This window comes from Gallinula chloropus (genome assembly GCF_964237585.1).
Source record: "Gallinula chloropus genome assembly, chromosome: Z".
In the NCBI taxonomy this organism is placed as follows: domain Eukaryota; kingdom Metazoa; phylum Chordata; class Aves; order Gruiformes; family Rallidae; genus Gallinula; species Gallinula chloropus.
Window position 1 is genome coordinate 18,785,982 of NC_140089.1, and position 14,281 is coordinate 18,800,262.

Below are 14,281 nucleotides of genomic sequence, written 5' to 3' on the forward strand. Positions count from 1 at the left end.
CCGTCCGCCTGGGGCGGAGATGGTGCCGGGCGAGGTGTCGCCGGCCGGCCCGGGGTCGCCGCGGGGCAGTGCCGCGGCTGAGGCTGTCGCCGCCAGGAAGCAGCGCACCTTCGCTAGGAGAAAGGTGGGCCGGGGCCGGCTGCCCGGGCGTGAGGCCCGCGACTGGCGGGCGGAAGGGAGGGGGGCGGCCGTTCCATGGCTGGGCCCACGGCGGGCCTCGGGGTCGGTGTCCCGGCCCAGGGATGGCGGCGGGGCCGCCGGGCGGCAGCGGGTGACCGGTGTGACAGCTTACGGTCCGTTTCAGGCCTTTTCCCAGTTCGTCAAAGCCAAGGAGGTACCGGCCGCAGCCCGGTGTTCCGCCGGCGGAGAGGGCGTACGGTGGCGGTGCTGCCGGCAGGCGTTCGAAGAGCTCTCCGGCATTCACAAGCATGTGGCTCTGCATCACGCCGCAGACATCGGGCAGCAGGCGGGGCTCGCTGGAGAGAGCCCCCCGGGCGGCCATGCCCCCGCAGGCAGCGCCGAGCGGCCAAGCAAGCCTTCCTCGCACGGCACCCCTGAGATCGCCTGCGCGCTCCCGGACACAAGCCATGTTAGCCAGGATGATCTGACGAGGTACGAAGGTCCCTCAGCAGCTGGGGCGCTCGGTGCTGGCCGGGGGTGGGTTGTAGCGCTGCTAAAGCTGGGACGCGATCTCATTCCAGTGCTACTCTATGTGAAGCTTGGTCAAGCGGCGCTTGGGGATCGCAATGTACCTTTAGACGTTCGGATGCTCTGAATGCCTTCCCGAGCTACTACTTTAGCTGAACAGGCGTAGGCATCCTCCGGGAGTCCTGGATTTATTGGAGTTCCCTTTGCAACCGTTCACACCTTGTCCCGGTCCAAAAGGGAGGGACAAGTGACTCAGATTTGCCGATTCCCCTTGTTAGAATTGAAGTGGGACGGCACTTAAGGTTAGTAGGTAATCAGAGACTTCTATTCTACAGCTAGGGTTATTGGTAAATAAATGATTAGCAGAAAGGCTTGTAGCTTATAAGAGTGGGAAAGGGAGAAAGGAAAAGGGGGAGAGAGAGGGGGAAAGGAAGGGGAAGAAACAGAGAAACTGAGAAAGAAAGAAAGAAGTTGAGAGGGAATTCGATCACCAGTCCAGGTTCCAGCGTTGATCCAGCTAGTGGCGGGTCTCTGGTTTGCAGTAGCACTTGGATTTTCTTTTCCCTAAGTAGCACTCATCTTCCCCTTTTTGTATTTTCTTTATCAGTGCAGCCCGCCCAGGGGAGTTTCATCTCAGGTTTCAGCCCTCCCAGATGACGTGTGGCATGTTTTGGGTGGAAAATGTCATATATGTTTAGCATGTACTCCTTTTATCTCATTAGCATATTTGGGGGTGTCAACTGTAATATTAATTTCACAGTTAATGAAGCAGAAGGTCTCATTCCAGCCACTGTGGCCTTCAGACTTCTGTGTAAAAACTGTCTTTATCTGTTTATCCTGGGTTCTCTAGCCAAAACAGGGCTGTGTTGCTGCTTTGCGGTTCCCTCCGCTGTTTTATCACAGTGGTTTGCCGCTCTCAGCATTGATTTCCAAGAGCTGTAGTGGTTTGCTATCTTGTGTTTGAGACATTCCTCAGACAGGTTCAGTGGGTTCTTCACCCACTGTTCCCTTACCAGGTTTTTTGTATCTTACTGTTGTCCGTCTCGCATCATTGCCTGCGCTGTTAGGAGAAAACAGTCCCTTCTTCCAGGGAGCCACAAAGCAGCTCCAGTATTCCGATGATTTCTTCAAATCCTGTGTTCTACCCTGGCACTCTTGTACAAAACATGCAGATTGTCAATGTGCAGATGCAGAAGTAGATATGCTGCAGTTATTGATGGTAAAGGTGAGAGGCTCAGAAGATTGAATTAAGCTGTGATCCTCAACAGCTCAGGTCTATAAGTAAAGAAGGACCGTAAGAGAAAGGGGCGGAACAGCAGGGTATGCTCTCTGCAGGTCTCTCTTCTCTGCTTATTCGAGTGCCTTAAGGGCTCATTAGTTATAAATAAGTAGGTTCACAAATATGTTTTTGACTCTGAGAGAGTTCAGCTTGTGCTGCTCAGAATGCTGGTGCAGCCGATCTCTCTGAAAATTTTGGCTTTTTAAATTTAGGTGGCTCGAGCACTTGACTTTCCAAGAGCAAGCTTGTCAGGTAAAGCATTTAATGGGACACTGGTGTACACAGAAAATGGCAGCTCTCCTGTCCTGTGTGTTAAGAGAAACTTCAGTAGAGCACATGGGAGGCCACTGGCAGAGATGTCCCGTGCAGCAGGGATGAGTTCATTTTGTAAGAAGCCCGGAGCGCTAGGAATGGGGGAGCTTTTTCTAGTTCATATTTCTTTCTCTTGGGAATAAGGCAACCCCAGGAATGCAAATCTCTCCAAAGTTTATGTGTTGGTTTGGTTTTCTCTCCACATCTGCCAGGCGTAAACTGTCTGGATTTGAATAATTAATGCAATAGTACATTTTTGTGCTTTCAGTCCTAACTGTCTTCTCCTCTTTGTTCATCTTTGCCATGCTATGGACAGCAAGGCGGGAGAAGTACTTCTGTATTACTGTTACTGTGAGGTAAAGGATCCAGAGAAACTCTGTGCTTGGCAGAAGGCGCTGTGTCAGCATCTACATCTCACTGGCAAGGTAAAGCTTTAAGCAATGGTTGTTTTCTTAACAAAAAACACATCCTAGCTTTCTGCAGGTTGATGGAAGTATGTGGACAACTGATTGGTTTGCACCAGAGGATGCTAGGCTTATGATCCCTTTGAGAAAGGCACTCAGACTCAGTAAAGTGCCATTTAAAATGCTGTTTAAGAGCTAATGCTACAGAGAAAAAGAAAATAAAATGGATAATCTTCTATCCCCTTGTGCAGCACTGAGTCCCTTATCCCTGCACAGCGCACTGTGCAGACTGTCTTTGCAAGGGTTAGCCCATTTCCATGGCTCAGACTGTTGCAGATTATTGCTTTTTGCAGGAGAACAAGTTATTTTCATCACTCCTACTGTCAAACAGAAGGGATATTCACATGAGAACTTCTTGATGTACTTACAGAAAAAGGCAAGGGCACGCAGGTGGCATAATCGCTGGTGTCAACAGAGAGCTGCACGCAGGTGTCTCTGTTGGGATTATTGGGCTGGTTTTATCCTGCAGATAAAATATGCCTGCAGCACAACACAGACAGAAAGCCAGGCTGGTGGTGCAGCACCATGTAGCATGGGTCTGGGCTTGGTCCAGTTATCTGTTACGTGCATCACAGACTCCTCAGTGCACAGTGGTCTCCCAGCCAGAGCCACTATACTGATCTGTAATCCGTACTGTCAGGAATGAGGTGAGAGTGACTGACACCTTAGATCACACCATAGGATAGCAGTGCTCATTCCTGCTCTTTTAATTCCTGGCAAGCTAGACCAAGGAGGTGAGTTGCCTCATTTAACTGGCCTCTTGAGGCGTTGGGCAAAGGTGAATTTTAGCCCCATAAAGTTGATGTTCCTAGGCTGTCTCTGATGAGGAGGGTTTTTCACGAAGGCAGCTCAGAGCAGGAGTCTACTTTTATCTTTGACTTGGCTTTCTAAGGAGCTTCTCTTTCTCTGCCAGTGGTAGGCACCTTTCCTCTTCTACATCAGCATAGGTCTGGCAGTGAAATGTCTGGTGCATTCACTTCGTTTTTGTCACTCAGCTGTCTTGTCTGGTGGTTGGTATTTTTCTCAATTTTATTTTTTCATCTCCAAGACACAAACAGTATTTGCCTTCTCAATCAGTTGGATTATTTTTTTCCTTGCCTCTTATATTCAGTCTTTTTTTTACCACGCAGAGTGTTTGTTCATTTGTCAGTCTTGGAGATAAAATGACTCACACCCAAATTTAATATTTCATGCAATATTATGCATATTCACATTTCCCTTTCAGCTGTGTGAGTCATAAGGCACTAATCCTATTGTTCCTCCTGAGGCAGACTTCCAGGGGGAATTTCAATGCTGACTGCAGGATTTGCCTGTTAACCAGTTAACATTTCTCTGTTTTCTACACAAGCTTTTCTGACTGTGTTTGATGTCATTATTTAGAGGTGATTAATGAAATGATGTCATTATTTAGAGGCTCAAAAGTGATTACTGGGGTTTTATCCCTGTTTTACTTACTGTTGTATTTGTGTTCAGCTTCAGTGTAACCATTTCTCCCTCCTTCTCTCTGCAGTGTCTTTTCTGGGCATACTTCTCTGCCTGCATTTTGTCACCCAGTTATATTTTGCCAATTTCACTGTTCTCTGTTTTTGCTGTTACTAAGCCTCAGCCTCTGCTTCTCTTGCCTTCTAGGTACGGGTTGCTTCAGAAGGGATTAATGGGACAGTTGGTGGAAGCAAAGTAGCTACCAGACTCTACATTGAAGTTATGCTTTCCCAGCCTCTGTTCAAAGACATTTTGTGTCAAGAGGACTTCAAGGTATGAAAATGGTATTTTCTCCACAGACATTGTTAGTGCAGGGTGTTTAGTTTTTAAGAAGTAAGCACATTGCTTCTTGATACCGTTGCTTCTGCATTAGTTCTGCTCTTCCAGCACTAATCTAAGCCAAGGGTTCCTGACCTTCGTTTGTTTATATCTCTCTGCTGGTTTTCACTGCCAGCAGCAGCAGCTGTGGTAGCTGTTGGTAGCAGCTGCGGTGGCAGCAGACGCAAAGCTGTCCTTACAGGTGAATGAGGGAGCCTGCTTCAGACCCACCGTTCTTCAGCAAGCATTTACTCCCAGTTACCTGCCCAAACCAAGGCATTACAACACACACTTGCCCAAGCAAAGTATTCATACGCTTTCCTCTTCAATCTGGTTTGAGATCCTCATCTAGAAGCCTACTGGTTTAGGTTCATGCAGGCTTTGGTGCCCATATAGTTGCACTGTTAGATCCATGAATTCGATGTCTTTTAGAGAAAATCCACAGAGGCAAGAGGTTTCTCCCTACTCCAGTTAGTGCCTTACTGGAGGGAGACTGAGGTGTGCACTTCTGCCTGGGACTTAGCGTATCTGCTGATTGCTGTCTTCAGGTGGTGATGGCTGCTGGGGCCGGCACCACATGGCATTTTGGTAGGCTTTGCTGCCCGAGCACTGTAGGTGCTGCTTCCTCTGTGAGGAAGGAAAGCTGCTGCTTCAACATTTTTCTTTTCTGTGCAGTTTTACTTGTTTTCTTTGCAGTTACTTGTTTTTGGTAACTGTATCAAAGACAGTGAATCTCAGATTCCATGTAGAGCTGCAGCGCTGATTCACTCGTAGCTTTTTAACTGTTCATTGAGCTTGGCTGAATTTCTAGGAATGTGACCTGTAAAGTTACAGTGATGTGCAGATGCAAAACCAAAACAGGAATGGAATTTTACCTTGACTTTGGCAAAGCCTCCAACCCTGCATGATCTCAGAATGGTAACTTCTGTTTTAGTTCCTGTGCATGCTATGTACCCAAATAAGTGAGGGTTTCACGTCCCTGCACTGTGAAGACAATGGAGTGAAAATTGCACTCAGGGCTATGAAAATATTTAGTAGCCACTGTAGTCACTACAGACTGATTTCTGTGATAGCTGGGACAGTGCTGCACAGCACTGCACTTTTGTTTGGGTGTTTATATGCCTGATGGGGCCTGAGCCATGCTTGAGGGTCAGCCCTGCAGAAACTGTCACATCCTGTCACCCACAGCAGGGATGTCTACCCAAAGGGGTAATTCTGTGCTTAAGTTTGGGAGTGCGAGGGGGTGTCAGATTCCATTGTTAACAAATCTCAAGCCTGACTGTCCTCCCCACTCTGTGTTTCTTTCGTGCCCATGAACCACTGCAGTTCCCATCACACACATCATGACTGGAGGTTTTGCTGTGCTTGGGTCAGGAGTTTGATGGGCTGAAGAGAACTGCAGAGTCCAGATGTGTCTGTAGGACACATTACTGGAGATTATTCAAGGTTCTGTTCAGAATCAGCATGCTCTACAGTGCCCTTGACTTTCTCATGATAGATTCTTCAGCCATCTTTTCTCCTTCCCACTCAGTGGTTGCTTCACACCTCGTGCCAAATGGTACCTACTCACCTGGCAAGTAGTCATTGGGCCTAAGACACCTGCCTGCCACATCATGGGGTCCACTGCCTAAACCTTGGGATTTAGATTGTGGATGTCAGTGGGAGAGATACATACTTCCCTCAGCCACTGAGGAGCTTTGATGTTCTATTGAGCTGTAAAAAAGTGAATGGGTAATTTTAATCTTGACACCTGGTGAATTTTGGTTTATTTGTTTTGTGTTTAATTTCCTAGAGCAGTCCAGGAGGAGCCCACTGTTTCCCAGACCTTCGAGTTGGAGTATTCAAAGAAATTGTACCCATGGGCATTGATCCAAAGATAGTGTCTTACAAAGAAACTGGTAAGTTAATTTCATGAAAAAGAAAGCCTTTCACCCAAGTGAGAGGTAAGTGAAGAATTAAGTTCCTTCATCCAAAACATCTCCTCCTGCACAGTGGCCAGGACACAGGAGAAGCAGACAGGTAAATGGATCTCTTACTGGTAGTCAGAAGATACTGGTGAAGGGAGTTTACTGGCCTGAGTTTTTGTTTGGTTTAGTCACTTCAAAAAAAGTTTAAAATCAACTTTCTCTTTTCTGCAAAACAGTAATGGTTCAAATGACATCAAGAAGCTACCTTGTTTTGGGGTAGGGATGTACTCCATGCTTCAGTCACAGAGTAAGTCACTGGATGCCTGCTAAAGGCAGTAGTAAGGTGAAACTATAGATGATGGTTAGGAAAGACACTCCAATGTGTGAATATATTCATACTGGTTCTGTGGGCGCTTGAGGCTGCTCAGAAATGATACCATATAAAGACCTCAAATGCTCTCTCACAGTCAGGGTGCACTAAGAACCAAGCTGTACAGGAAGAACTTTCCAGGGAGTCCTGTTGTGGATCCAGAGGATTCTGGTGCTGTGGACGCTGATTTGGTTTGGTTTATAGGGACTGCTGACCTGACTTTACTTGTGTTGAAGTTAACAGCCATTCTTCTGCTTTTAAAGCAGAGCCAGGTTCTGAATCAGGTTTGTGCCACTTCCATAGCACTGCTGCATTGGTTTCCTCATGCCTGTAGCTGCTTGGTTTGGATTATGCCTGGTAAGATGTTACTGGCTGTGCATCTGCTATGAGGAGGTTTATGTAGGTGGTAACCAGGAGCACAGCAAATAGCAATTAGCAGAGTTTGGGGCTTTTATTTCCAGCAAGAGGTTTTGTTGGTGGTAAATTCCTGCAGCATCTTTTCATGTTTTTCACTGTTTTTCAGTACTTTTGGCAGAGGAACTTTTTTCTCCATTTTTTGGTAGTCTGTGGGATGTTTGTTTGGATATTTCTTTCCTTCCTGTCCTGTGCCTTTCCCCTCCCTCCCCCCTCCTCCATTTTAAATGGTTTCATGTAGATGGTTCCCATCACTTTTGCAGGTTGCTTGTAGGGTTGTTATTTTAATAAGGTACAGGATTTTGGTGGGAGAGGTTTTTTAGTTTTCAGGTTTTTTAGTTCCTAGATCCCAAGAAACCTGAAAATTTAGAAACTTCATGTAAATTGAGGTTGTAGTGAAAATAATACATGCTTATCTAAATGTTACATTTGTATTTCATTCACAAAATAGCATTTCTGTACACTTCTGTACCTCCAGATGTAGTGGAAGCTGAGCAAAGAGGAGGGAAACATTTTTCACTGAGGAGTTGCTGGCAGAGATAACAAAGATCATACAGATAGGCTCCCGTCTACTGCTGCTTCAGTTATGTGGAACAGTGTTGTGTTTTCTTTCATTTGTCAGTAGGAAGCCAAACATGGCTTAACTTGGCTGGTTTAATTGGGATGAAGAGTCTGTGAACCATTACAGAAAATTTGTGGTTGGAAATCTGAGGAGATCTGTATCATAAGTAACGTTATTCTGTAGTTCTGTTTCTCACTCTTTTTTGTTTGTTTTTTGTTTGTTAAAGGAACCCATTTATCCCCTCAGGAATTCCATAGAGAAGTAGAACAGTATTTGTCTCAGGCCAGTCAAGGACAAAGCAATACCATTTTGCTGGACTGCAGGAACTTCTATGAAAGTAAAATAGTAAGTGGTGTTTCCCTGCTTCTTGCAGAGTGTTACAGGTGCTGGGGGAAGCATTTCACATCGTGGTGGCGTTAACCTTTCTGGAAGAAGAGATTCCATATTCCAGGCTGACTGTAATACCTACAAAATTCAGTTCAGTAGCGAATATTAGACACAAGCAGCTGGACATGCATTAGACCTGCTCAGCAACTCAGCATGGAGCCTGCCTGGCTGAGTGCTTACACAGCTTGGAGAAGGAAGAAGAAAATGTGGCCCGTACATTAGTGGTGAATACCATGTAGTATGAAGTCAAAGCAGCATAACTTGGAAGGATGTTTCCCAGCATTTTTGCCTTGCCCCATATGTCAGAAAGAATAGGGGCATCGTGCAGTCACACCTGTCAGCTGTCCTGCACTGATATGGCTCATCCTCTCTCTCACAATTCTGTTCTGCTTAGCTCCTGCTTTTATGTTTGGATGAGGAGACATGCTGTGTCCCGAATCCCCTTACAGATTTTAACAGGTATTTTGATGCATAAATGCAGCTGAGGAATGTGTAAAGCAGCTGCAGTGGGCCGAGGGTTCTGGCCCAGAGGTTTGCTACTTCTTCTAGTTTAAGACACAGACCTTACCATGTAAGACTGCTTGTCACCAGTCACATGGCTATCTGTTGTTGTTGCAGGGACATTTCCAGGGCTGTCTGGCTCCAGATATCAGGAAATTCAGCTATTTTCCCAGCTATGTAGATGAAAACCTGGAGCTTTTTAAAGATAAGCGTGTCCTGATGTACTGCACAGGAGGGATTCGTTGTGAGAGAGGCTCTGCTTACCTACGGAGCAAGGTGAGATGTCATTCTGAAGGCACAAGTGTTGGGGAGTTGAGGCTGCTTTAAGGGCAGCTGTCTCGTCTCTTGCTGGTAAATTCTCACTGACCACAAACTGCTCAGGGAGCAGCTGGGAAGGTGAATGTCTCTGACACACTCTTGTCTCATGCAGTCTGTCAAGGACCTGGGTAGTTTACTGCAGCTCAGGATGATCTGCATGGACTAGTGTCACAGCCTCGATTGCTCTGTGAAACTAATTATCTAACCTGTTTGCTGGGGAGAGGTATTTGTAAGTCAGCCCTGCCTGTTGTAGCAGTGTTTTAGGAGGGCTTGAGAGCATTGTGGAGTGTTTCCACAGCTCTGTCTCAGCTGTGCTCTGTGGTCATTTCTGCACACCTTGAGCATCTCAGAGTGGTGAAAATAGGCTTTCCCAGTGTTGTGGAATTACATCCAGCATGCTGTATTGTTCTAGTTGTGCTTTCCATCCTACTCTTCTCCTGAATCCTTTCCCTCAAGGAGCAAGGGAACAGAACACATGGATGTTCTCCAGAGATTCACACCTTGATTTTTTTTTTCCCCTCTGCTCCCTCATTGCGAACCCTGTGACATTCTGCTCCTGACAGCAGCTCACTACATACAACCAGAATGAGCAGTGGTTCAGAGGGGTTCACAAGGGTTTGATCTGTGATGCAGCACACCACCCTCAGCTGAGGAGGTTACCAGCCTTGTTTTGCCTGAAACCTTAAATGTATGTTTGGGCTCATGTCAACAAGCCAGCACTGTGGTGCTGCCCAGTCGTCCCTGGTGGCACTGCCTGGAGTTGTGCGTGTGTGTGTGGTGCCATCTGATGGTCACCGAGAAGCTGCTGCTTTTGCTGACCCCTGACATTTACATTTGCTTTGGGAATTCTGGTGTCCCATTACTGCCACTGTCTCCTTCAGCTTTTCTGCTAATATGCTTTAAACAGGCAGTGTGCAGAGAGGTTTACCAGCTAAAAGGTGGAATTCACAAGTACCTGGAAGAGTTTCCAGATGGATTCTACAGGGGGAAGCTGTTTGTGTTTGATGAACGTTACGCCATTTCTTCCAATGAAGATATCATCTCAGGTAGGACTAGATAATGCAAGTGCAGAAGGCTGGAAAGGTACTGCAGTCTTTTCCAGACAGGTGTGCAGCCAAACTGGTCTGTGCAGTTCTTCTTCATACTCCCTTTGACCTTTTAGTGTCTTCACTTTTCACAGTGATCATCAACTCTGTGGCTTTAACACAGAGAAGAGAAAAGGGGCTCACTAAGCAGAGTTCCCTAGAGCTGGGGCAGTAGGAGGAAGCATGCCCTGCAGAGCATACTGCTGCTACGAGCCATCTGCAGCAGTGGAGGTGTATGTCAAGCACTACTGCTGCTGTTACCTGCTTGTTGCCCGAAGTGCTGGTCAGACTGTGGCTGGCCTAGTGACCAAAGCATTAAATAGTTCTGCTGTCAGCTGTTCTCTGCTCCAGTAAACTCTCACAGAACATCAGCACAGCCTGACAGCCACCAGGGGAGTGGTGACACAGGGCAATACTGCACCTTGTTTTCATGCTGTAGAAGTTTCCATAGTCTGTAGAATTTCAGTGACTTCCAGTCGAAGTTCTTAAGAACATTGCCTGGTTTTTGGGTGGGGTTGCTCTTCAAATACTGCAAATGGAGTATCTCTTCTCAGTTGCCAGGGACAAATAGATGGAATTTGGCTCTATCCTTTAGCCTTTTTTTCATTTTTTAGGAAGCAGTGCAGTTTTTTCTCTGAATGAGAACTTGTTGAGCATCACCACCTGTTCCTCCTTTGTAATTACTGTATACATCTTAAAGGTGCCTGGCTTGGTGTAGAAACAGAAGACACTCTGGATACATCACAGCCATCCCTACAGAAGTTTCAGGGGCAGTGTTGGGGTAGGCACCTTCTTGATGATACAGCTAAACTGGGCTGTAGGTTTCAGTTAAAGGGTTAAAACCTGTCTGATGTTGTGGAAGAACTCTACCAGGACTGTGAATGACACCCATCTGCACAAGCCATTGCCTTGAGGTGACAGGAAGTCCCATGGCACCCCTTTCCCCAGCAGGCAATGTTCCTATGAACTGGCTTAATTACAAGATTAATTACCAGTATCTCTTTCTTCTTCTCTTGGCAGCAAGACTCTTTAAATATGTCTGATCAGAACTAGAGGAAGCAGTAGTGAGGACTTTTTCCTTGTTCTGAGAGACACTTGTCCTGAGGGGTTTTTTTTTTTACATCAAAATCAAAAGTTTAAAAACTAGGTCAAAAGTTTAAGAAGTGGGTTCTGGAAGATCCAGCGACAGCAGGAATTAAGAACCTGGAAGACTACAGATAGTCACTTAAAGACTACTGCAGCACCATGGTGTGACAGAGAACCCTCTGCAAGGGGACAGATGGGGTAAGTGGGTGTTAACTTTTCCTTTTCCTCCTCTCTCCAGCATGCAGATACTGTGGGACTCTCTGGGACCAGTATAAACTTTGTTCCAGCCAGCACTGCCGGCAGCTTGTCCTGACGTGTTCAAGTTGCCGCAGCAAAGGTCTTACAGCTTGCTGTCCTGTTTGTCAAGACAAAGAGCTCAAGGTGACTTCAAGGGCCTCAGGAGAAACACTTAAGGAGGAGTGTGAATGTACAAGGAAACGGCCACGGGTACCTATTGAACAGGTCTCCCAAAGGACGCTGGATGCAGAGGATTAAGCCCTTTCATCTGCTAATCAGACATTTGCTCATGCAGAGGGCTTCTATAACCAGATCCCTAGCTGTTACTCAATTAGGTTTGGAAATTAAGAAGGTGTGTTGGCTTAGAAAGTCTTGTTCATACACTGCCTTTAGGCCTAGAGTGTGCTCTGAAAACCATCCATTACTTGACTGTAAGCTACCAGAGTGCCCAGCCCATCACCAGCACTACAGGATTCCTTCACTGGGTAGCCTTGTAGCATGGCCTCTACCATGGGGATTTTTGGAGCAGAGCATGTGATGGGACATTAGCTGTTTGTAACTGAAGAGTGACCAAAGGGTTATAAAAACAATTCCTTCTTTTCTTCCTGCATGGAGATGGACCTGTCCAACCTCTCCGTGATCATGGATTTGCGTCAGTAGCTAGTGCTTGGATGTGAAAAGAGCAGATCTATCAGTAGGGTGTGGGGATGTCACTGGATTAGAGCTGAAGATATGTTCTGCCTGCATCTCTTGCTTTATATCAGTGAGAAGCAAGGGGTAGTTACCTGAAGCTACTGGCTGGACTCCCATGTAAAACTGGCTGAAGGCAGCATCAGGACCCCTCTTGTAACTGGAGGAAAGGCCCACAGATACTGTCTGCCCAGCCCTACTTGTTGTGTGTCACCTGTAGGATAAACAGCGAAAGTAACTGTCATTCCAGTGCTCTGTCTCCCCAGGAACTGTTGCTTCCCTCAATCTGTCAGGACATGAAGTATCCAAGGCTGAGCTGGGCTTGCATGAGAGAGCAATTACAGCTCGAAGCTTGTTGAAACTGAGACATGCAGAGAAGAGAGCACAGAGACTGTCCAAATACCAGCATTATGGCACTGGAGGCGATGCTGACACGTGTACATCAATGTCAGTGACAGCTGTAAGGAGATTGCAGGATCCTTTATCCAGGATTTGGGCAGGTTTATCCAGGATTTTTACATGGTTTGTAAACATGGGTCATTTTTTTTCAAAAGCTATGAAACTTTCATCCATTTCCTGCTCCTATTAGTTGGAGAAATTTAATTTGAAGGGATCCACAGCATGTGAGCTCAAAATACTCCTCCGCCTGCTGCTTGGCTGATGCTGTAGAATGTACAGAAAGATTCTATTAATAGTGTAGAAGATGTGTCTTGACTGAAAAATGTCTTTGAAACTTAGTGTCATTCTTGGTACCGAATAGTTAGTCATTAGGAAATCAAAATCACTTACTGGTTTGTTGGGCTTTTTTACTGGAAACTACTTTCTAAAACAAGAATATGGTTTACTCAGGTTTCTGCGGTTGCTTAATGTTAGTTAGGGTAATGTTATTTTAATATGGGTTGTAACTCTTCCCCCCAGTGCTACAAATTCAGCAAGGCCTCATTGTTGGCTTGTCTACGAACCTAACAAGGGCACTGGTTCCAATAAAGCCATGGCCAGTGTTGCTTCTTACTCTCAGTATTGCAGCCATGAAATCAAAGGTTTGGCAACTGCCTTTGACCATTCCTTTCATGAAGCAAAACTTTGAAGCTTCCAAGTGACTCCTTTAGGAATCTTTCTAGGCTGGTATGTAACAGCAGATGTGTGCAGAGTCTGTACCGGAGGATGCCCATCAGCAGACACCTTCAGCAGGAGTCTAAGCAGTACCCATGGTACCCTCCCATTTTGCCAGGCAGTTAACATCTGGTTTTGAGGATGAGAATATTGTAGAAAAACATGCAAGCTCTACTTGCACTGATGGGAGTGCCTCAACTTGCATATTATTCTCTTTTCTTCAGGGGTTAGGCTAAAAAGAACAGAGTTTTATGATTCAGTCTATCAGCCAGCCTGTAACACTGTAATCTATTTGGAAGGCTGTTTCTGTATCACCAGCACAGAATGACAACTATGTTTTATATATAAACTTCTGAAACTCCTGTGATGATTGATAACCTTCAGTGCTTCCACTGCAATTCTTAGAGTACTGCACAAATCCATGTCACCTGTATGTTGGAGGTGCTGAAGCCCAGCCAGCTGTCTGCCACGTGGTAGACTTGGCTACAAGCTCCAATACTCCTGAGAGCTCCTGGCAGCTGGAGATTCTACCTCAAAGGCAGCCAGATGGAGCCATGGGGGACTCTAGTGGTCGTTGCTACACTAAGGCAAGGAAGAAGGGTTTGAGATGTGCAGATGGAGGCCCATAAAGCCAAGTTTTCCCTACTGCAGAGAGGGGATGGGGAGTAAGAGACTTTTTTAGCCTCCCTCTTGCAAGTTAGCCCATGAGCAGCTGCTGTTCCCTTGCTTCTGGATCAGTTTTGTCAGGTTAATACAAATAAGTACTTGCCACGTGAGATGCTGCGTGCTGGGATTCAAACATGTCAGTGGCTGTGCCTGAGAGACAGTGCATCAGCTCTGGCAGAGGTGAGAGGCTGGCAGGAGTGGCTGTGAAAGCCAGATGCTGCAATCAGCAGACAGCATTTCCCCTTTTCCTGGAGAGCTGCTGGGACAAACAGTGATCCCTTGGCTCCTAAATATCACCATTTGTTGCTCCATCAGTGCACAGCTTGATGCCTTTCACCACAAAGCCTGATCCCTCCTCAGCACAGCCTGCCTCTGCTGCACAGCTCTCACGTGCATCTTTCAGCAAAGCAGCTCAGTAGGGATCAGCTGAGGAATCTGGAGT

General features: G+C 46.4%; 1 protein-coding gene across 1 annotated transcript; it reads left to right on the plus strand.

The window, feature by feature from the left end:
• Positions 1-19: 19 nt before the first annotated feature.
• TSTD2 (thiosulfate sulfurtransferase like domain containing 2) lies at positions 20-11,628 on the plus strand (the record flags this gene model as incomplete). Its single annotated transcript, XM_084278370.1, has 9 exons — positions 20-124; positions 305-612; positions 2,556-2,664; positions 4,333-4,458; positions 6,296-6,401; positions 7,983-8,101; positions 8,762-8,920; positions 9,870-10,008; positions 11,372-11,628. The coding sequence occupies 9 exons, from the start codon at positions 20-22 to the stop codon at positions 11,626-11,628; spliced, it is 1,428 nt and encodes a 475-aa protein (XP_084134496.1).
• Between the last annotated feature and the right edge of the window lie 2,653 nt (positions 11,629-14,281).